The sequence below is a fragment of the Catharus ustulatus genome, chromosome 10, assembly GCF_009819885.2.
Source record: "Catharus ustulatus isolate bCatUst1 chromosome 10, bCatUst1.pri.v2, whole genome shotgun sequence".
NCBI lineage: Eukaryota > Metazoa > Chordata > Aves > Passeriformes > Turdidae > Catharus > Catharus ustulatus.
This window is the reverse complement of record NC_046230.1, coordinates 6,870,775-6,893,623: the sequence shown is the minus strand read 5'-3', so window position 1 is coordinate 6,893,623 and position 22,849 is coordinate 6,870,775. Positions and strand designations below refer to the sequence as shown.

General features: G+C 44.6%; 2 protein-coding genes across 4 annotated transcripts in view; one reads left to right on the top strand and one right to left on the bottom strand.

Annotated features, from left to right (window-relative positions):
- Positions 1–5,742, top strand: part of IWS1 (interacts with SUPT6H, CTD assembly factor 1) — a 15,628-nt gene extending 9,886 nt beyond the window's left edge. For 2 of the 3 annotated variants that reach the window (XM_033069246.2, XM_033069249.2), the window contains exons 8-14: positions 338–420; positions 701–830; positions 1,508–1,625; positions 2,361–2,472; positions 2,657–2,713; positions 2,895–3,006; positions 5,311–5,742. In XM_033069246.2, the coding sequence (XP_032925137.1) occupies positions 338–420; positions 701–830; positions 1,508–1,625; positions 2,361–2,472; positions 2,657–2,713; positions 2,895–3,006; positions 5,311–5,442 (744 nt within the window). In that variant the 3' untranslated portion in view covers positions 5,443–5,742. Of the gene's footprint in view, positions 1–337; positions 421–700; positions 831–1,507; positions 1,626–2,360; positions 2,473–2,656; positions 2,714–2,894; positions 3,007–3,571 lie in introns of all 3 variants that reach the window. The other variant, XM_033069247.2, reaches the window with a different exon arrangement.
- PROC (protein C, inactivator of coagulation factors Va and VIIIa) lies at positions 5,699–22,849 on the bottom strand. Its single transcript, XM_033069250.2, has 9 exons — positions 22,084–22,849; positions 21,637–21,720; positions 20,580–20,740; positions 19,684–19,708; positions 19,066–19,176; positions 18,245–18,385; positions 16,994–17,103; positions 15,972–16,089; positions 5,699–13,242 (listed from the first exon to the last, which is right to left on the bottom strand). Exons 2-9 carry the CDS (start codon positions 21,701–21,703, stop codon positions 12,680–12,682), a joined length of 1,296 nt encoding a protein of 431 aa, XP_032925141.1. The 5' UTR covers positions 21,704–21,720; positions 22,084–22,849; the 3' UTR covers positions 5,699–12,679.

Below are 22,849 nucleotides of genomic sequence, written 5' to 3'. Positions count from 1 at the left end.
GGCTTTCCTAACAAAGTCTTACCTGTGCACAGTATAGAGCACCTCCAGTTATTGCAGTCAATCTAAGTCATGAAGTGGAAAAAAATGTAAATTTAGGAGCACTCTCCTAATGTGATGCTTTTCTGGGAAATACTGACTAAAGCGATGACCCTTTTTTCAGAGAAATTATTGCATAATTGTTTGTGAGCTGTGGAGCAGGGGACAAAGTTAGTGTAATCCCTCCAAAGCTGCATTTCTGATTTAATAGACTAGTCTTTTTCGTGTAAATGTTGCAAAGAATGGGAGTTGCTGATTTCTTTCTGTGATTAACTTGTGCTGTTTTTTCAACTCTCCACAGGAGGATCGTCAGCTGAATACACAAAAGAAACCAGCACTAAAGAAGTTAACTTTGCTACCAACTGTAGTTATGCATCTTAAAAAGTGAGTTGTCATTCTTTCAGTTAACTGTAATCTTGGGCAATAGTCAGAATTTGTAAGATTTCATGGAGTTACACTATAGTGGTACTGAATATGCAGTAAAACTTTTTTTATTCCAAGTAAATGCTGAAGCTAGGTGACCTCAAAAACCTAAAATTACACATAATTTTCCCTCTTAATTTAACATTAAACAAACTGAAATGTGCTATTTTCCTGAAGGAACATCACATCTTAAGATTTTGCTGTTTTACATGACTTTTGGGCTTCTCTTTAAACCTTTTAGGCAGGATCTCAAAGAAACTTTCATCGATAGTGGTGTTATGTCTGCCATCAAAGAGTGGCTTTCTCCTCTTCCAGACCGAAGTCTGCCAGCACTAAAGATAAGAGAGGAGCTTCTGAAGATCCTTCAAGAGGTTTGGAACTCACTTTTAACCACATTTGATTTGGGGCTTCTCCACAGTTTTACTTTACTGAAGTCATATGCTTTAGGGAAGTGTGAGGTGATAAATGAGCTGCAGCTGGGCTGTGCAGTGCAAGGAAGCAACCTGCTGAACAGGTGTGCTTGTGTATAAGAATATAGATTATTTGGTCCTACCTTCCTGTTTCAGGTTTATATCCAAATTTTAGTGAAGAGTTATTTGCTGTGCATCCCTGAATTTTCTTCCTTTGTTGTCCCTTCTCTTTTCTGTTCTGTTAGTCTGCAGTGCATGGGAAAGCCCCTCTCGCTCAGTGTAGGCTTTCAGTGTCTGTGGCTAAGCTGATTGTTTGAGTGTCTTTGCCACATAAGTTTTTATCTTTACAGAATGAATGATTTGAAGGCAGTCGCACAGTTCTGGGGTAATATAAGCTAAAGAACACTCAGAACAAAAAGTTCTAGAAAGCTGCCTAATTCTGTGTATAAATCCAAGAATGTTACAGCAAATTTCTAGATTTAAGTGTTTGATACTTTAAACAATTTCTAGTGGGACAGTGAAAACATTAATTTTTCCAAACCGATTTAAGTGAAAAGTGAGTTTTGCAAAGTTCAGTGACACCATTAATGTTCAGACATAATTTATTGCTATTTTCAGACTCTTCCTTTTCTCTGCAGCTGCCCAGTGTGAGCCAAGAGACACTGAAGCACAGCGGCATTGGCCGTGCTGTGATGTACCTGTACAAACACCCCAAGGAGTCGAGGCCGAACAAGGACATGGCTGGGAAACTGATCAGTACGTAAACCCGCCCGTGCCCCACTACCCGTGCCCCTGCCCGACATTGCACTGGTGGTGAATGGAACTTTGGTGTCACTTTCTGATGCACTACTGTGGTCTGTAGAATGGATTCTGCAATGTAGGAGCCTCAATGATATGTTTCATCACTTTGTAGAGCTCTTAACAAACACTGTTACGTTAACTTCTGTGTACACCTGTTTCATTGTTTTAAACCAGAGGATGGCATTTGTTTTGCCCCAGTTCTCTCTTGGCTTATTGTCCAGATCTTGTGCATATGCTGCAAAGGCGGGAAGGTGCTGCCAGAGGACTGCTTATTCCATGGACTTCAGAGAGAACTTGGTTGCCTGAATGTTTACTACTCAACCAGCTGTACTCCCTGTGGAGTGCATTCCATCCAGAATGGCTGCAGACTGATGATAAACTTACGTTCTTTAAGAACTTTTCTGTGTGTTTGTAAAATAGCATTCCTGGGTTTTGCAGGAGCTCCTGACACTGAGTGCTAGTAGCTTAGAGATGTTCTAAAGAGCAGGCAACAAAGAGACTTGGGGAATGAAAGCTCTTGCTTTCTGTTCACAAGGCTGGTTTTCCATTAAATACTAAGGGCTCAAAAATCGATTGGTTGTAAGGAAGCGTAAATACTTGCCACAAACTTTCAAAACTGTACTTGATCACCACAGTGGTTTTAGAGAAACAAACGCCCTGGTGTTTGTTAACTGATCATTTTTTTAATAGATGAATGGTCTCGACCCATCTTCGGCCTTACCTCAAATTACAAAGGTATGACCAGAGAAGAGAGGGAACAGAGAGATTTGGAACAGATGCCTCATCGAAGGAAAATGAGCAGGTAGGAGTAGCAGGCAGAAACATTGAATTCTTCTGTGACTCCATCAAGAGAAACCAAGTGGTGTGTAAATACTAAAGGAAATAAAAGGGTAGTGAGTTATAGTCTTTCTTTTAACATACTTGATTCTCTTTTAAAATTTCTTTCTCTGTGTATAAGTGCTTATAAATATTTATTTTTCTTGCAGCTCTGGTGGTCAGACTCCCCGTAGGGACCTGGAGAAAGTGTTAACAGGGGAAGAAAAGTAGGTTGGATTTTTTTTTTTAATTGAGTGAAGTGTTTTGGTAGCACTACCACTATGGAACTTGTGTAAAGGTTTTTGAGGCAGTGGTATGCAGTGTGTTTCAGAGCAGAGCATACTGGCTGGCTTTACTTCTTTCTGGGTAAGATTTATGCATAACAGTTGCATCCTTTTTTTTCTGCAGGGCTCTCAGGCCTGGGGACCCTGGGTTCTGTGCCCGTGCAAGGGTGCCAATGCCCTCCAACAAAGACTATGTCGTCAGGCCCAAGTGGAATGTGGAGATGGAGTCCTCCAGGGTAAGCACTGGCAGTGTCCTGGTGACTGTTCTAAGCCTGGGATTCTGTCACTGTATCGCCGTGGTTACTGTACAAGAGGGTAGTTCTTTTACGAGAGGGTAGTTCTCTCTTGTACTGAGTGTGGACAGTAAATTCTCCAGTAAGTAGGCTGCTCTAAGCTCATCACATGTTTTCACAGGAAAACATCTCTGACCAAAAGGACTTTTGAGTTAACTTTTTTAGAATTTCTCTCTAGGTGAGAATTCGATTACAGGCCTCTTGTTTTAAAGCATTTTGAGCTAAAGCTGCAGTTCAGTGCCTGTGTCACTGCACTGATGTTTTTATACCTCTCCCAGCTTTTGTATCATGTTCTGATAATATTCCAGTTTGGGAAACCTTTGAGGTTTTGGTAAGCATGAACATCTTCAGTGGAGCCCTTTGTGTTGCTCTGTCTTCATCCATCTACTCACAGTTTCATTTAAAAGGGGTGTATGTGATAGAATATGTGTAAGTGGAAGAAGTAACAATTGCTGTGCTGTCTGCTGTTCTTTCTCCTTCTGTCCATTAATTGAGATGTTGTTTCTAGCCCGGGACTATTAAGAGAGGTATTAGTCGCTTGGAAAAGCACAAGAGACGGTTTGCTGAACAGAAACGACTCAGCAAAGTGCATCGGGCCATCAAGTTCAGCATTGAAGGCAACAGGATGCCCCTGTAGCCATACCACTGCCTTCCCAAGTTGGAGAGGTATCCCTCGAGGGAGGTGTGAACAGTGCATGTGCTCCAGCTGGTGGCAGTTTGCACATGCAGGACAGGAGTGTGCACACCCTAACTTAAACCTGGAAAACTCTCCTTGAATTCTTTCGTGTCTGTACTGTGACCTACAAGGGAACTTGTACAGGAGAAAGCAAGCTCTAGCACATAACATCTGCCATGGCTCCTGCCTGCACAGCTTCAGGGTACCTGAATGACAGGAGTTCAGTGAAAATACCAGCTTTGTGCTCAAAACCAGCTTTGCACCACCTGTGGTTTTGAATGCTGTTGTGACACAATTAGGTTTTCCAGATTCACCTGAAGCGACACACGGGAATTCTTAGCCCTTGGTACAGGATCTTGTGTCACTGCACGCCGGCGTCTGTGGCTGACCTCTGGGGCACAGTGTGGTGTTTTTCACACCTGCTCCTTCAAGGAAGTAGAATGATGTGAGACAATAGGGATGGTTGGTGGGAGCTACAGAATGGGACCAGGGGGAGAAGAATCCTCTGCTGTGAGTGTGGGTTGGGAGAACCCTCATCAGTAGGAATTGTTTTGACAATTCCTGGTCTGCATTTCAGTGCTGTGAAGCAGGGCTGCCACAAGCTAACAGTGACAGGAAGAGGTGAGCACAAGTCATAGAGTTCATATTAAGCTTTTGAGTTCATATTAAGCTTCATATTTATTTGTTTTTAAAAAGATATTTTCTTAAACATCACTGTGAAATTTTAGCTATAATTTCAATGACTAGTGAACAGATTTATGAATAAAGCTTATTTAAAATCAGCATGTCAGGAGCATCTTCCTTAGCCATGGGAACAAGTTTCTAATGGATGTGGTTTTCATTTACTAAGTAGGATGTTTTGGATATCACTGTTTCTCCCAAACTTAAAGGTGTCACGTTTCCATCCCTTACTGTTTCTGTTGTCTAGTTAAGGAAAATAGCCTTCTAGGAAGCACTGGCTATGGCCTGGAAGGTCCTTGCTGTTTGTCTTCAGTGGTGTTTCAGCACACCGTCACTGTATTAATCTGTGTGGAATAACTGTTGCACCACCTGGTTTTCATTTGCAGTTCAAATACAGAGGTGAAATGCAATAATTCATAGTAGCTTGTATGGGCAGCTTAGGCATTTCCTTTTGCTGACCCCTACACTGCGTTTGTTCAGTAATCCCTTGCTTTCTAAATACTAATCCCTGACCTTTAACATACATGCCACTGTGGAATTGATGTGTCAGCCTTAGTCACGGTGTAACTGTGTCTAACTCTGCTGCAGGAAGTCCAGAATGGTGACACTGGTGCACTGTGGTTCTGCCACAGCTCCAACCAAGAGATACTAAACTTCCAAACAGTATCTGGCTACACAGTGATTGACTCTGCACTGTGGTGGCTGTTGAGTGCCACTGCCTCCACCTGGGCCCTGCAGGGACTAAGGGAAGCTTTCCCCTTTGGGAAGAGAGCAGACCGACCAGCTGGGCCCAGTGGCTCCCCCAGCTCCAACCTCGCATGTGCCGCTTGCCTTGGACTTCTGGGGCGTCTGCTTTTTTTCAGTGGTAATTATTAGTTTTATTTTTTAAGTTCCAGGGGACCTCTAAGAAAGGGGTGAGTCGACTGGACAAACAGATGCGGAAATTCACAGATATCAGGAAAAAAAGCAGATCGGCCCATGCAGTGAAAATCAGCATTGAGGGCAATAAGATGCCATTGTGACCCTTCACAGAATGCCCCATGAGCTCTGCTGTAAGACAATACACCCACAGACTCTTTGGAGACCTTTAAATTTTTTAACTTTTTTGGGGTGGGTTTGGTTTTTTAGTTTGTTTTTTAAGTGAATCCTTAAATTGTTGGGTCAGGTTCTGCTAGAAGATGATGTCTGAGGACTGTGAATATGGGGACTCCTTTCTCCTGATTGTATTTAAACTGGCCCTGTTGTGTCCTTTGTACAGATCATGTATTTGTTGTATTGCAACGCTTTAAAAAATAAAACATCTTCTGTTTTTTTTTTTTTTTTTGGGAGGGGACTGCCTGTTCATTGCTCAGATGAAGGTATACACAGACAACCAGGGATGTGGAAAAACTGAGGGGTTAATTTTTTTATTCAACTTTGTCCATTTTCTCTTTATTCATTGCTTTATTAATCAGTTGTTATGTCTTTGGAGATCTGCATCTATTAGTTTTGATTTAGAAATATTGATCATGTTTCCATGCAATGGATTTTCTTTTCATGAGGACTAATGTAAAGTTCAAGAGAAAGCCAGCGAATGACCACTGGAAATTCCAACAGCTTCCAGCTAAAATGTCACTGTAGCTTAATAGTGACTTGGCAAAAGTGTGTTTTACCAGTGAGAAGGAGAATGTTCTTCTGTTGGGGGGGGGATAATGCTGTTTCTTTGTGAGTCTGTAGCAGCAGGAACAACAGAGTAACATCTGGTACTCTGGCTTCTTTGCCTCTGCCTCTGAAAATGGCTGAGTTACTGCTGGTACCAGCCATGGAGAGAGTGCAAGTGTGTGTAGGGATCACATCTTAAATTTGCACATGAGAGTGTGGAGGGAATGACAGTAACAGAGCTTTGTGCTGGGACAGCAGCTTCAAGCAAGAACTGAAGGAGGACCCCTGTGCTGGCTGGGGCACTGAAGAGCTCTGCTCCTGCTTTCTCCAGGTATGTGTATGAGGCAGTAACCACCTCAGGTGTCTGTTTTAGCGTGCTGAGCCCTTCAGGGGTTTAGCGTTTTGGGGGTTTTTTTAGTTTTAATTAATTTCTTGAAAGCCTTCATTTCCCTGAAGTACTGAACTTGGGGGTCTTGTGCAAGGCCTAATACAAATAATTCCAGTCAAAATTATTCATAATAGCTCAGCACTGCTTTTTCTCTGAGGGAAACAAAGGTTCTGTTGTGGAACGGTAAGAATGGACCTTCAGGAGTGCTGGGGGTTGGTAATTTTAATTTCATAGTCAATTGTAAGAAAGGGTCACAAAATCAAAACTTCTTTCAACATGAAACACGCAGATCACCTGTTCAGATTTCTACCACAAAATCCTTTCATCCTCCTGCAGCTAGGTCGGTTCCTGCTCGGTTTATACACAGTTCTATACACACTGTTTTTTTGTGTTGAAAAACATCTGTAATTGCAATCCATAATACAAATTTCTATACAAAAACAGATTTGTAAATACAAATATGTAACTGATTTGTACTTGAGGTTGTACTTGGTTCCAGAACTTCAGAGCTCCCTCTGTGTGTTCAGCATTGCCTCATGACGGACACTGTTACCACACCTGCGCCTCCTGCAGTGAGCACTGAATTCACACAGGCCTGTGGGCATGTCTGTCATAACACAGGTACGTTCCACACATGGAATTTGACCCAGTGGGTTTAGTTTTGGATACTCTGGTGTATACACTATTTCCCTTGCTCAGCACAGCCCTCCCCGCAGCTGACAGTGCCCAGGAGGAACGAAGTGTTGTGGTGGGACACTGCTGTCCCCCATGCAGGCATCACACAGACGCTGCTGTCACAGAGCAGCCTGTCCATGGCCCACTGGCAGTGCTCCAGGCCCACACTGGGCAGCTGCACCTTCATGAGGAGGCACATGTAGTTCAAAACAGCAGCACCGCTCAAGTAGAGCAGGGCAATGTCACCACTGTAGTTGGAATTGTAATGGTGCGTCCAGCTCTGTTCCACAGCAATCTTCTGTTCCTTGAATTCTCTGATATTTATTGAAGTCTCCTGCAGTCAGGACAAGTTAAAACGTTAAGCAAACTAAACAACCTTGGTGGTACTGTCACAGGGAACAGGAAAGAGAGGGGAGGTTATAATGCTTTGATCTTTCGTTCCAAGGTGGCACAGCCCAAACCAAATCCTGCTTGTGACAATGATTTCTGATGCTGTAGGGTGTGATCCTGCAGTCCAAACTCTTCAGGTGCCCTTTAGAGGCAAGACAGAGCTGGAGCCCTGATGCTGACACACCAACAGAGTGTCTCAGCCCTGCCTTGCTGCGTCACACAAAGCACAGCTACAGTCAGAGGTGCCCCGTGCTCACCTGGGGCTGTGCTGGGGGCTGGCAAGGTCCAGGCAGTGCGGCCGAGTCACCCAGCGGCCCAGTGCTGGTACTAATCCAAGAGTGGAAAGGGGTGTGCCACAGTCTGGCCTCCTACTGTGGTCCAGTTCCAGGAGTTTTACATGACCCATTTGGACTTAATTCTATATACTCTTGATGCTTTTAATTCTGTTCAGTAGTGCTAGAAACAAACACTGAAAAGTAGCAAAGAACAATTACCAGAAAATGCTGGCTTAGGTTATGAAGAACTAGAATACAAAGGGTTTACAAAACTCTTTAAAAAAATGTAATGACTATACACACATACATATGAATACACACACACACATATACAAAATTAAATTACAAATTGCCTGCTGTAATGAAAATTTAAAACTTCCTCAACTTCCTTGAGGGTAACACGTCATTTCAAGAAGAAAATGTACAGGTTGGGCAGCATTCAAACAACATTCCCCTCTACCAAGCCAGAATCAGGCTCGATGGTGGAAACCCCTAAACTTGGCCAATAGTGACATTTTCACTTGACAAAGTGCACAATGAAGGCACAGTCCACCCAGGCTTAGCCTCTGATTTTTCTACCTGTAAATATCTCCTGACATGTGGAATTGGGCAATAGAGTGAAAATTAGTGACAAATAAGGACATGCACAAAAACCATGATTTAAAATCCAAAACCAGACAATAGAAACAAACACTTCAGTTGTCCCTGTTTGCCACATGCACTTGCCTTCACCTTTGAGCCCTCAGTTTTACATTCCTGACCATGCTCAGCATTCTAAAGAACCTCACCTGGCCATAGAACCTGCCTTGTGAAAATTGCAGCCTTCCAAAAGGAGGCAAAACTTGGCATTTCCCCAAGGACATGCAGACAAAACCTGAATGACAGCACAGATATCTGACTGACTAATATATTGAGAGAGTATTAACATTCCAATCCAAAAGCAAGGTAAGGGAAGAATGATAAAGGTATTTAAGGTCCCTGTTATCAAAAAGCCTGGCAGAAGACTGAGAAATATATGCGGGTCCATTGCTTTTGACCTGAAAAAACAACTTTATAATGGCTTGATGAACTCTGCTCCTCCTCATGGACCCAGTGATGATAAAGTAAAAAAGCATTTCGTTGTGGTGTTTATGGTGAGACTGAAAGTAAAGTATTACTGTGAGGGCAATGTCCATGATGAGACAGTGTTTGTCCCGTTACCCTGGAGTCCTACTGCTCCAAAGTAGAGCTGATGTTTGTCTGGGTGGGCTGAGGCATGTCCAAAACATCTCCCCAGTCACTGCCCTGATGCAGCCCCTCAGGCTGAACAGCTCCCGTTCCATTCCAGTCAGTGCCCTCCCATCGTTGGTTTTGCCCCACTGCATTTCCTACTGTTCCTTCCCACCTGGCTGCAGATGCTGCAGTCCCGTTCTGCCCTGAAGGACCCTGGGTCAGCTCCCCTAGGTCTGCCAGGCCTGGCAGTCTCCTCCACTGCCTCATGGTGCTCAGGGACATCCCGCTCCCCCTGTAGCACTGTCCCACAGTGGCTTCTGTGTCACAGAGACACCCATGTTGTGTTCAAACTGGAAACATCTCCTGCCATCCCCATTTGTCCAGCGTCACCCTTTGTGCACGTGCTCTGTCCAAAAGCATCCTTTAAAGTCTCCTTTTCCCCAACATCATCATATTTCAGCTCTAACTGTACCCTCTGTGCTCCAAGTCCACTTGGACACAACATCCCTGTGCTCCCACAGGCCCCTGCAGAGCCATTGCAGCCCCAGCTGCTGCTCCTCCAGAGCCCACCTGGCTTTGGTCAGGTCACAGGGAAACAGTGCTGGAGGGGGGAATGACAATCAAAGACTTTAGCTTGATATATGTGGTGTCATGTTGAATTCAACATGGTGTTTTTCCTGTCCAAGGATGGAACTCAGCCTTCCAGTAAGAGCCCAGGCACAACTCTGACATTGTGATGTTCAACAGCCAATGGGCCACCACCCAGCTGAGGTGTGCAGAGCTCATTGCCCACAAACGAGCCCAAGGCTGTGCCTTCTCTGAGTCACTGACATCAGTCAGGAGCTGCCTGCCCAGGGCCCCCATTAGGACAGAATGCAAGCCCAGTGCTCCCTTCCTGCCTCCTTTAACAACCAGTTTTAAAGCCCGTGTCCCGTCCCCTTGCCTCCCACTGGCACTTCCGCATCATGTCTCCATTTCAGCCTGCTTGGATGCAGAAAGAACAGAGTCAGAACTGACTGTCCTGCTGCTCCTTGACCCAGTACATGCTCACAGAGGCACTAGGTTAAATACCTGATAAACACAAGACAGATCTTTTCACACACTAAGTGCAAGCTGCAGTAGCTGGAGCGTCTGCAGCTCTTCTGCTGTCAGTGTCAGAAGTCGCTGCCTGCCATCCTGCCATTTGCCTGAGGTAACTCGAGCCGCCTCTGCTTTAAGTGCCTGCACGCATCTCTCTCCATCCTCGTGCAGGGCGTAGTCCCTGGCGCAGGAACACCGCGTGGAAGGCGCTGTCCCGTCCCTGCAGTACCGCCAGCAGCCGCCGTTCTTATACCAGCACTCCAGCCTTTCCTCCAGGAAACACCGGCACTGCACAGTCACAGCTGCACACGGGCCCCGGGCAGCTCCCAGAGCTACCATTGCATCAAGGAAAGTAGGAAAACATCTGCCGGAATCTCAAAGGGACACAGAAGGAAGCCCCTCTTACAGTTCATCAACCACCACCTACCTGGGAGTCATAGGTATAAGACAGAAGTTTGGATTTCTTGGCATCACCTTCCCACGCTGAATGATTTACTGGGATTCGACAGCATGTACCTCTCTGTTGCCTGCAGCACGTTTTCAAAACACAGGATCCAGAGTGAGTTCACCTCCCACAGAACCATGCAATTACACTCACATTTTTCTTTATTTTTTTATAGGAAGACACAAAAGAGATTTGGATGTACACCAGGAACAGCCATGAGTTCAAGAGGTTGATCATTAACCCATCACAAATATTGACAGAGGAGAGACAACTTGGATTCTATGAAATCCAACATCAGAAGAAAATTTTATGTGTATGTCCACACATATACACAGGTGCATTAAAAAGAGAATCAAAAGGTCTTTAAAAATATCCTTCAGTAATAAAAGCCATCTTTTGCAACAAATTTATTCAGGAAAATATGGAGATTCTATGAGCAGATTTCTGACAGTCCATCACCTTCCAGCAGATAAGACCAACTGATTTGGAAAACACACAAGTTGCTCTGTAAACCTCTGCTGAAATATGCAGAGCTAGGAGTGTGCAGGAGGATTCACAGCAGTCACCTGCAGGCAAGCAAATACTGCCCTGTCACAGTCACAGCCACCCCAACATTACCATTTCTGCTGTTACTCAGACCTGTGTTTAACTGGCTGTGAACACAGCTGTGTTTCTACCTGCAAGTCAATGTTACAGGTTTCTTCTTCCCAGTGCAGAGGCCTGGTGGGAAGGCTGCTGTTCAAAGCATTATTCTTTTAACATTAGTCCATCCCTAAATCCCATCCCAAGGCAAAAAGAGGAAGAGAGGCGAGGGACAGAGCCAATAAATGACACAGAAGCCCTTGGTTTGACTGCTACTTATTTGGTGCATGACTCAAAATCCTCACTTGGGTAATAAGCACAGAGGCACCTCTGAGGGAATGAATCTAAGAGGTATTAAGCCTCCTTACTGATATCATATTAAATTTCTTACAAACTCTAATCAAATTTCATTGTACCTGGAGGCTTTTTGTTTACCAGTCTCATCACAAGAGCAGACTGAAGTTCTTCACTGATCCAAACATGCATCCAAGCCCGTTGAGCTGTTGGAAACATCACTACAGCAGAGATAGTTTTCCTTTTTCTTTCTACAAGATTAATTATGTTTAAGAAGTCTCAAGTACTAAAGTTAGAAACAAGTATAAATTGTGATATTAAACTTCACTTGGACTCTTGCTGCCTCCTATGGACTTACTGGTGCTGTATGTCTTTATGTTATTTACTGATATACACACAGACAGAGGTGCAAACAAACATGCATTTATTAGTAAAGGCATTGGCAATGCTAACACAGCCTGCAGCCCATTGCATCCACCAGAACAGGAATGAACAGAAGTGTTTGCTTGCTTGCTAATTAGAAGAGAATTACAAACTTCATTATTAATAGAGCCTGCAAAAGCTTGGAATTAAAGTTTTTGGGGGTTTTGTTTTGGTTTTCATTTTTTGTTTGCTTGTTTGTTTGTTTTTGTGAATAACACTGAAGAGAGTTCCCATTCCCTTTTAAGGAAGTTTGGGAGGGTAAAATCCACCATCAAGCGTGCAAAGAATGGTAAATACAGACAAGTTCCAGTCACCTGCTGAATCAACAATCTGTGAACACTGGAGTAAGGTGTGAAGAACTGGAGGTAGCAGTGACATAATAAAAATTTCACTGGGTTGAAAGAAAAATTATACAAATACTGAGCAAACCAAAACAGTTACTGTGGGTAATACCTTGCAGTACATGTGAAATGGCAGAACTGCATGTCTATTTGCAAAATACTTTTCTCTCTCCCCTCCTGCCTCTACCCCAGTTCAGCCACTTTACACAACTGACATTTTTATTTCAAAGATGGCGTTGTCTGACTATGGACAACCTTATTTTCTACAATGCTGTATGTACAGCATCTTAGCTAAGGATATTTTCTTGCCTGTAAGGCCAAAGTAGGACCACACCACAAATAAACAACAGAGCCTGCAACAAACCAATGAAAAGGAAGAAAAAAAATAGATACCAAGGAAAACAGCACACAAGGTTAACACATACTCAATATTTAATACTGAAATCTGACAGTACATTATACTGCATACTGTCACTAGCACAGAGCCACAACATTCCAGACTCTGGATCAGAATCAAGTCTTCAAAGGGGTTGACATATCTATGTGGTGATTAATCCACTCCAGGTACTGACTAACTTTGGTGTAGACTCCATATTTCCCCTTTCTTCCACAGCCTTCACCCCAGCTCACCAGTCCTACCAAAAACCAAGTATCCTTATATCTAGTGAACATAGGGCCTCCGCTATCCCCATCGCAGGAATCTTTCCTGTCGCCCCGGCTCCCAGCACACAGCATGTTGTCAGAGATATGGAAGCGCATGGCCTGGGCGCACTCGTTCCGGGGCACGATGGGGATTTCGATGTAACTCAGGGCAGTAGCGTAGCTGCTGTTATGCTCACTCTTCCTGCCCCAGCCTGTCACCACCACCTGCCTCCCACCCCTCGTCAGCTCCTGCTCCGCCAGGTTGCGGGTGGGAAGGCAGATTGGCAGCGCGTAATGGTAATACATCACGTGCTCAGCCAAGTGCAGCATGGCTATGTCATTATCTGAGGTCTTCTTGGTGTAATTTTCATGCATCACCCATTTATCAACCCAAATGGTTTGTTCATCTGCATCAGAATGGAAACTGAATTTACCTGGAAGAGCAAACAAGATGACAGACACTGTCAAAGCTTCCTTCCTTTACTTTGAAGACCAAAGCATTTGGATTACACCAGGCATTAGGACTGCACTCCATGATTTAACTTCTCTTGCATTACAAGTGTTTATGTCATAAGTTAACAGTGTTCTTAACAGATGAACAAATCTCTAAACTTCTCATATTTATGGAAATAATGAGTATCTATAGAGCTCTAGAGCTCTGGTCATCAGGTGAGAAACCAAATAGCCCTGTGGTGTTCATATTTCAGTACACCTGAGCAATGTGAGTCACCTTCAGGAGGAAAACAATCTTCTTGGAGTCAGCATTAAAAGCTGTGAGAGCAAGCACACCACAAACCAGGACATTTACAACAGGACATGAGCTTTACATCGCATAGTGATGAATGTCAGGTGAATGTCAGGACAGCTGAATGTCAGGATTTGTAAGATAAAGTTGACTAATGGGAAAGATTATTCCTTTCTGAAATCTTACATCTGTATTTTAAGGAATTTTTTATTGCTTAACTCTCCTCAGTTGCTATTTGTGCTACAGGATCACAGCTACTTTGTGGGCCAAGCAGTTATGAAACAGCAAGCAAGAAATTATGTTGAAAAGGGCCAGAAATGCATTTGTGATGCATTGCAATAGGAAAGGCAGAGCTAGGTTTTCTGGCAGGTTGTCAATGGGGTTTTGCAAGTTTTTTTCTGTAAGGAGTGTCTCCGAACATAGGGACTTAGAAGCCACAGTAGTTACAGAAATATATTCTCAAAAGAGCCCTTAAATCCAGCTTTGGCAGATCATTTATTTCTGAGTCTCTCTCTCTCTCCTCTGCAGACAGACGATGGACAGTTCACACGTGTCCGGACCAGACAGTTGAAACTGCTCTGATGTCTTGTACTAAGTGGCACCAGCCCCTGACAGACTTGCTAGTATCGAGCCAACAATCACAAGTGTTTTTTTCTCTCCTATCACAATATCTTTTCTTTGTGTCCACAGCACCCCTGAGGCAGTGTGAAAGCACCGTGGCTGGGGGCTGTCGAGCAGGGCTTTATTCCCTCCTTCACAGATACAAACTGTGCTTTAGGCCTCAGAAATAACTCTGGACTCAAGCACTGTAAGCCCATCTCCTCTGAGGAAGGCAGAGTGGCTGTGCAGGACCACGCTTCCTATGGGGTCACGCACTCTGTACACCAGCACAGCCACCAACTGTCTCCATCCTGAGGCACCCATCAACCAAGGGTGACACCTTGCACACTGCAGTGACAGGTTCCCTCACCCCCAGGGGGACACCCTTTGACTTCAACTGGGTTATCCAATCCCAGAGTTTTAAATTCCAGAAATCCTGGATGTACACCTGGAGGTACTGAACCCAGAGGTTGTGGAAATGCATTAAGCTCCTTCTACACAATAAGGACCGCTATAATCTTGCTGCTGGCACAAAAATATTAACTGTGAAGGCAGAAGCAGTATTTTGAATTGAATCATTACATCCACCTATCTGCTCTATCTTCTTGGAGTTCTGAAAACACTTCTGAATGTTCTTAGGCTGGTGATGCAGGAACCAGAGTCACAAACAGAAATATTGTGTTACTCTTAAATCCACTTTCCAAAACTTCAGCTCCTATGAAAACTAACTTTCTATTTCAGATACTAAAAAGCCACATGAGCGCCGCTACAAAACTTCTCCCCAAGCTGAGTGGGGTATCCGAGCCTGACAGACACAGGCTGAGTACCACCTGTGCAGGCTCAGTACAAACACTTTTCTGGCTGTCCCCATAGACAGGGCAATGTCCTCATCCAAAACTTTCCTCCTTGTCCGTCACAGATGTCTCCAGGTTTTTCTGATGAGAACTGCTTTTGTGGTGACAGATGTCTCTCTACGAAAAGGTGAATATTCTGGCACTAAGAGGACCCAAGGCTATGTCACACACTTCGATTAATTCTTTAGGTTTGATGTACATAAACTTACTATTTCTGCTCTCAAGCACGTGCACATCCATACTGTGTACAGAACATGAACACATACCATCTACAATCTATTTTTAAAGCTATATACGTAGACAATGTATTGACAGGACTCTTCACAAATACTGGGAATAATCTATCCTTTCACTAATGGACAGCAAGCAGTTGAGCTGTTATGCCTTAGCACCAATAGTAGATAGAAAACACTGCTCAAAAAAAACCTATGTAAGCATGAATGAAACACTAATTGTCTTTGTCTGTTAATTCAGGAGAAGCACTTACTTGACATAGTGACATTTTCTCATGCTCCAGAGTAGCAGAGCAAGTAAAGGCAGTGTTAACATTCTGCAGCACCTCTCCAGTGAAACACTCATAAGCAACAGTGTTTAAATACACAAAAAAGCAGGAAGAGACCCTGTGACATTCTCCTTCTGGGATCAAGACTTTTTTTTCAGTTTAAATATTTTCATCACCAGAAAAACACAGGCAGAAGAGACCAAGACTTTCTACTTTATAGACCAGCAGCAGTGCTCAGAAGCCATCAGTTCACTTCTGGAGTAAGACTGATAACAGCTCAAACGAAATCAGATTTTAACTAAATTTTTTCTAAGCTAAGGTACATATCAAATACTGCATAGACAGACCTACAGCCAAGGACTTTTGTCTTCAGAACCTGCTAGTCTTTTCCTTGAGATGATAAATGTTAGGAATTAAACAGTTATATTAAAAAAAACCACAGGGACAGGTGATTTTCCATACCAATTTTAACTCTGAACCTGTTATGTTCCTCAAGGCAGTGTGCTGCTGTTAGGACCCAAGATGGATGGATGAGAACACCCCCACACAGAAACATCCCGCTGGCACTTTGCAGCATAATCTGAAAAAAGACAAGGGAGGTGTGACACTGCATGGAGCACAGCTCACAGAATACTGTATTCATTCTTCGTGGATACTGCCAAATACACAGACTTATCAAGCACCAAAGCATGTCACAGTCACTGAAGCCAAAGCTCTACAGGGGGACAAAAGCTCTATGAATAGAATCTCTGTGAAATACTTAAAAAAAATTTTGAATGTCCTTCCTGAATGAGGGCTGGTTTCAGCCAAATAAGCATGAGGTGATGCTGGTCACTGCAAAGAAGCACTTTGTACTCAAAGCTTTGAAATACAGAGCACAAATGAGGGGTGTGTCCCACACCAGACACAGCACATCATCTCAGGCTGCAGCTCTCACGCTATGGTGTAAAAGGCGCTTTACTATCAAAGGTAACCAGGCCCTAATTATTTGTATTCATTAGTTCCGTGGTAAGATCTGTGAGGTCTCCCTTCTCTCTGCAATAACCCAATCTGCCATGGCATATTTTGCAGATTAAATCTGCTAACTTGAATTTATGACAGACAAGGCTTATAAGAAAGGGCAGGAAGAACACCTCCCACTTGAAGGCTGTTGCAGGAGCTGAAGCACACATCACACACACACCACGAGTTCCCCAGGATGGAGCAACAGAGCAGGTAAGTGCCATCACCATCCCCTCTCTTGGCAGTGTTCGCACAGTAGGTCAAAAACTTGGCAACAGCAACAAGATCAAGAATCCTCACAAATACTAAACTATTTTTTCCTGCTACTCCAACCTTTGGGATGTTTCTGAAAAAGGTAAGAGAATCTTAGCTTATATAACACCACCAGTAACAATGCAAGAGTCGTTCTGGAGCAGAAAGGCAGGCAGAGCAGTTCAGAAAGACTCTGAACTATTTGTGGCAAAGAATCCCTTTTTTCTCACCTGCCAAGGGCTGCCTCCCCTTCTTCCAACTTTTCCATTAATGAGCCGAATATTGAAATCTGCTCTGGCTTCAAGGTAGTCTGACTTCACTCTTCCACAGGGGAACTCCACTGCAGAAGATGCAGAGAAGTTCACTAGCAAAGCCCAGATCATGCAACCCTCTTTCTAGAGTATTCCCTCTGTCTATCCTAGGCAAAATTGTTCAGAGGCTTCATGGAAGTCCTTCAGTGCTTGGCAAAGAAGGCAGTCTCCTGATTCCCCTCTATGTCTCCATGAGGCAAACATGGATTAAGGGCCATAAAGTGGGCATGGAGGTGGGAAATGCAGGCAGAGTTACAGTAATTTCACGAATACAAGCCGCACCAATTTGACAAAAATTTTGGTGGAAACACGGAAGTGCGGCTAATACTCGGGGGCGGCTAATATGTGAATAATTTTCTGACATTTACAACCCCAGACGTGCCAGCCAGGGCGCCGAGCCAAGCACCTGCCAGGTAAAAGCCGGCATTCCACGATTGTTACAGTGTTATTGTGTTGCCCTGGCTCCCTGCAGGCAGCACGGGGGGCGGGGAGAGAGGCGGGAGAGCTCTCTTCTTCCCTCCTCTGCCGCAGCCCAGGGGAGGGGGGGGGGGGGGGGGGCGCGCCGCCATTGCCGCTGTTCGGGGAGGAGGTGGGGTGCTTTGTCCGCGCCTGCCGCCGGCGTCACGGGCGCGGGAAAGCTCCGTCCCTGCCCGCCGCCGGTGCCACGGGCGCGGGAAAGCTCCGTCCCCGCCCGCCGCCGCAGGAGCGGGGGAAGCTCCGTCCCTGCCTGCCACCGCGGGGCAGCGCCGACCCGGGGTGACCGAGCCCAGGGGCAGCGGCGGCCGGCCCCGAGCTGCAGCACCGGGCTGGACCACCTGGCCCCGTCAGCGGCCCCTAGCGGGCCGAGCCTGCACAGCCTTAGCTCAGCCAGTAAACCCCGCCCTCCCGCGGTTCTGTTACTAATTGCACGCGGGTCCTCGCTGCGAACGACAGAGCGGCTTATATTCGGGTGAGGCTTATCTATGGACAAAAACCGAAATATTTGCCAACACCCAGAGATGCGGCTTATACTCAGTGCGGCTTGTATTCGTGAATTTACTGTACTCTTCATAGAATAGATCTTTTGAAAATGAGTACAAAGTGCACTGCAGACAAATCTCCCCTAAAACTCTTTTACATCAGTCTGAATAATCCTCTATCAAAGCTGGACCACAAACATCCTGCTCTTACCTACAGGTTCACAGGTGGTGTGGTCATCCTTGAGCCGATACCCCGACGCACAGCTGCACAAGCGATGCTGCTCGGCAGGGTCCTCCCTGCAGAAATGTTCACAGCCCCCATTATCCAAGGAACAGTTGTCGTATTTGACCTCTGTGGAGAAAACAAACAGCAAGAGAGATGTGGAGCTGGGAAGTCAGAGTCACAGAAAGGGAAGGTGGCAAAGTGACATCATGCTTCAAGTGGGTAACAGCTGTCAATGGATTTGGAATGATAGTTGTGGGCTTCAGTGACACTCAGGTCCTTAACAAACAGACCTAGGTGCCGAATCAGGCAGTGAGGAGATGGAGGAAACAGATTACTGTCAGGTAGACTGGAGAACAGAAAATTCCCTGTCACTATGTGCCAAGTCACACAATGAAAACTGTTGATGATCCATGACATACAATGCTCATCCCTAAATACAGTATCCAGCTTTTGTCCAAGGAAGAAACGGTCACATTAATAAAATATTTGCAGTGGATTGTGTTTTCCCCTGTATTTAAAAGTCCCACCATAATACCTATGTTGACAATTCTAAAGTAAACCCCTGCTTTGCACAGTTACTTACACAATCGTCCAAAATTTAGATACTTCATATCTCTAAAATTCTCCTATGGTAACGCAAAGTTAATTTTGCTTTAGATAAGCACAGATAAACCTCTTACCACATAAAGAAGCAAGACAGAAATCACATTAGTAAAGAAAGAGTGCTGTGCAATGCCTGAAGTGTCCATCCCTATTGCACAGAGAACCCTGTACCAAAGAATGCAGTGGATTAAATGTACTTTTACCATAACTGCACAAAACCCCCTCCCAGCCTTTGTTACAGATGCAGGAGAATTTTCCAATATTGTCCTTGCAGGTCCCATTGGAACAAGGTTGTTTCACACACTGATCTCCATCTGAAACAGAGATAGGAAAACTCAGTTGCTGAACTATACAGAGTTCACAGATCAAACATCAACACAAACAGACCCTCCCCAGATACCCAAGCATCAGCCATGTTTCTGGCACTTAATGGTGATCCTCTGTGGCACTCAGAGGCAGGGCTATCAGTTTGGGTTCTCAATTGCATCTGCAGAGTGAGTGGAGTGGGCAGAAGGGGAGGAAAGAGTAAAGCCTGAGGCAGGCAGGGCAGCAGGTTACTGCTGGACCATGTCAGGCATTGGTTAGAGCATCAAAGCATTTTTCACCAATTCCTTAACTCTAGGAAGATGACTGATGATAGGGACAGGGGCACCTCAAGTATTTTAGGAAGGTTGCTTCTATGATAGAACAGGAAAACATCCTCTGTACACCCCTTATGAGTGAGAATGAGAATTTGAATCAGTATGTGACACATAGGAGGAAGGCTGAGTACTAGTAACTCCCGAGGAAGTACAGAGAAGTGATTAGGATTATTTACTTACCTACATACTTGGTCCAAAAATCCATCTGTGGAGAAACAAAACTTGTATTACAGTAAGTAAGCCATTTTTAACAAAAGAGAGATTTAAAATGTTTTGTGGTCTTGGCCAACAGGACATAGCAATTGGGTCAGTAACATCAGTCTCATTCTTCTTGGCAGTGTAGTGACTGGCACTACAAACCAAGTAAACCAGCCAGTGATCCTCCCATGCTGTCTTTCTAAGCACAGATCCCTGTGTTCTGCTTGCAGGCTATTTTCTTGGCACTTACTGCCAGTAAGCCACCTGAATTCACTTGAGCCCAGCTAGACAAAGCATGGGCATTCCAAGGACAGCCCCTCTCTCCTCTGGCATCTGAGGGACAGCAAGGACTGGGTCATCCTATGCTTTGAGCCTACTTTGCTCAAAACAGCAACAGAGAGTCCAACCCAATACAACAATTGAGTGTTGAAAGCAGACAGTAAACATGGTGTCCAGTTCAAAATAGGAGTTTGGAGAACAAGAGAGAGAACACAGTGATAAGAGAAATCATAACTGGGAGACTTGGGAGATATCCTGAAAAGCAACCAGGACTAGTGAATGGACAACAAAAGGGAAAGTCTGAAAGGACTAGGAAAACCCTAGTAGCAGCAAGAATAGCCTATGGGGTCAAGCAAGAATTGGAATGAACTGTCTGGGACCTAAACCTCACCAGGTAGGCCAGGTGGGACTTGCTTGAGCAGCCAAGTTTTGTGGCCCATAGAGGGGTAACTTGACAATCACTGTAACACAGTGACACTCAAAACCATGCCTACACCTGAGGAGAGATCTGTGTTCAGCATGATGTCCTGGATTGCAATACTTTAAAAAAGCAATTGATTGGCTAAGTTTCCCACTCGTCCTTTAAAAAATCAACTTACTGTTGCTTCCCTGGTTTCAAATATCTCACTGGCCTCCTCCAAGTCACAGTGCTCTTCAAGACACTCACGCTCCAGAGAGCCTGGCTTGAGCTCCTCCAGGAATGTGTTTGCCCGCTTCTGGATTCTCAGGACTTGGTTTGCATCTTTACTGCTATAAAATACTGCAAAAATAAAAAAAGTGAAAGCAGAGAAAAGGGCTGGCTGAAAATTGGTAGTGGTGATAGCATAGGGTTAAAATGTTTCTAAAATCATGGGAATTATATACAACAGATTCAGGGGGTGGAAAGAAAGGTTGGGTCTGGTAGGCCTGGATAAGGGAACTAGGCCCTGAGAACAAATGTTGAGCTTTGTTTTTATTGAATTATGTGAAACTGCACCTGCATATTCATCATGTGATAAATAATATGATTATTAAATGTAATAATTGTTTGGTAAATTGAATATATTATTTGATCATAATAAGAATCACATGAGAAGCAATGTAATCGAAACAAGAATCATGAGAAAGGGTATTCTGGGGACCTGATTAAAACCACAACAATCCATGCTTGGATAAGATCAATGTATACAATATAACAATATGGGTTTAGTAATTATTATATAGTTACATAATGAAAAGGGTATAAAAACATGTCCCTCTTGAATCCATGTCGGAGTCAGATTTGGGTTTGTACACCAACTCCCAGAGTTCTTCAATAAAAGCACCTGCACATAATTATCCTGTGATTATGTGTTTCTATGCTAACAGTCGTGCTTCCCAAAGAGAGTGACAGCCTCTCTCCAGCAGACCAAGAGAGGCTACCATGTGCTGCCTGTGCTGTGCTGCAGAAGCAAGCCCAGCCTCTGCCCTGTGGTACTCTGACAGCCCGTAGGGCTCAGCAGGGCTCTGACCAGGCAGCTGCCATGGCCCTGGCACTGTCTGTCAGTCTCCGCTAAAGGAAGTCAAACCCCCTTAATGGGAGCGATTCCAGCCACTCTCTCTGACTAACAGAGGAGCAGGAAATGCAATTGCAGTGACTGGGTAAGGTTGAAGGCCGTCTCTCAAAAGAACACTTACTTGAGATGCCGCAGCCCCGTGAAGAGCAGGCAGCCAGCAGCAGCCCCACGGTGAGGAGTTTCCACATCCTGCAGCAGGAGTCACCTGAGGAGAAGGCAGGTGTCAAGAGCAGTATATCGCAGTGGCACAAGACCCTGCTGCAGCCTGTTCCCACCCATCCAGCTCAGCTAGCTCGCTCACTTGCTTTTCAGAGAGCAGCTCCCTGCTGAATGCTGTGCTGTGCCCTGTCTGCCCTGTCTCTGACTCCGGCTCTGGAGCAGCCACTCACTAGAGCCCTCCAGACTGGTTTGCTCATTCCCTTCAATACATCAGTACCTCTCCCAGAACACTTCTGGCCTGTCCTAACACCCTCCCCTTGTCACTGGACATTTTTTACAAGCTTCATGTTCCATTAAGGCAAGCTGTACTTTGAAATCTCAACAGATATAATACTTTTGAAGCACTTACTACTTTATTCAGTGAGAATCAGCGTGATCTGTTCTTCCTCCATGAGCTCTGCTGGAACTTAGTTAATCCATAACTTCAGATATTTACTCTTTGGAATGATAGGAAGTGCTTTCTTTTCAGTTGTTAAACAAACAGTGCTCAGGGAGAGCTTGACCATTTACCTGCATACAGGGGAAAAGTAAAACAGCTGAGGCACCCACTCTGCCTTTCTCAAACCTTTTTTTCCCTTTTGATTTTCTGGTAAGAAGAAATGGTTTGCAAGTGTACATAGCCAGTGCTGAAGTTTCTTTAGAGATCCTGTCCTCTTCTCACAGAACACAATCACCCAAAAGAGACACACATTGCAATTTTTAAGAGTCTTCCCATTTTACTTTCTCATCAAAGCTTCCACCACAAAATAGCCAAAGGAACTAACCCCCCTGACAGCCATGAGCAGGTACCAGCATGTTGCATCTTCTGGTGTCCTGGGTTAGATCTCATCAGAACAAAGTATTCTATTGAATTCTGAACAATAAGCATTTAGAGAAAATCCCCAATAATTTTCAGAAGTTTTCTTGGAGATGGTAGGAAGCAGCATGTCCCAGTTCTCTGAGCACAGTATCTGCAGTGGCACCTCTGTGAGCTGTGCAGCAGAATTTCAGAATCACTCCAGTAAAAGTCCTCCAAAACCATTGAGTCTAACCTGTGACCAATCCCCACCTTGTCTCCCAGCCCAGAGCACTGGGTGCCACATCCAGTCATTCCTTGAACACCTCCAGGAATGGGA

Excerpts from the sequence above, each read along its gene's own strand:
- PROC (XM_033069250.2), bottom strand. The coding sequence starts at position 21,703 with ATGTGGAAACTCCTCACCGTGGGGCTGCTGCTGGCTGCCTGCTCTTCA. Across the intron at positions 20,741-21,636 it reads ACGGGGCTGCGGCATCTCAA|TATTTTATAGCAGTAAAGAT; the intron begins GTAAGTGTTCTT and ends TTATTTTTGCAG. Across the intron at positions 16,090-16,993 it reads GGGGAGGCAGCCCTTGGCAG|ATTATGCTGCAAAGTGCCAG; the intron begins GTGAGAAAAAAG and ends GTCTTTTTTCAG.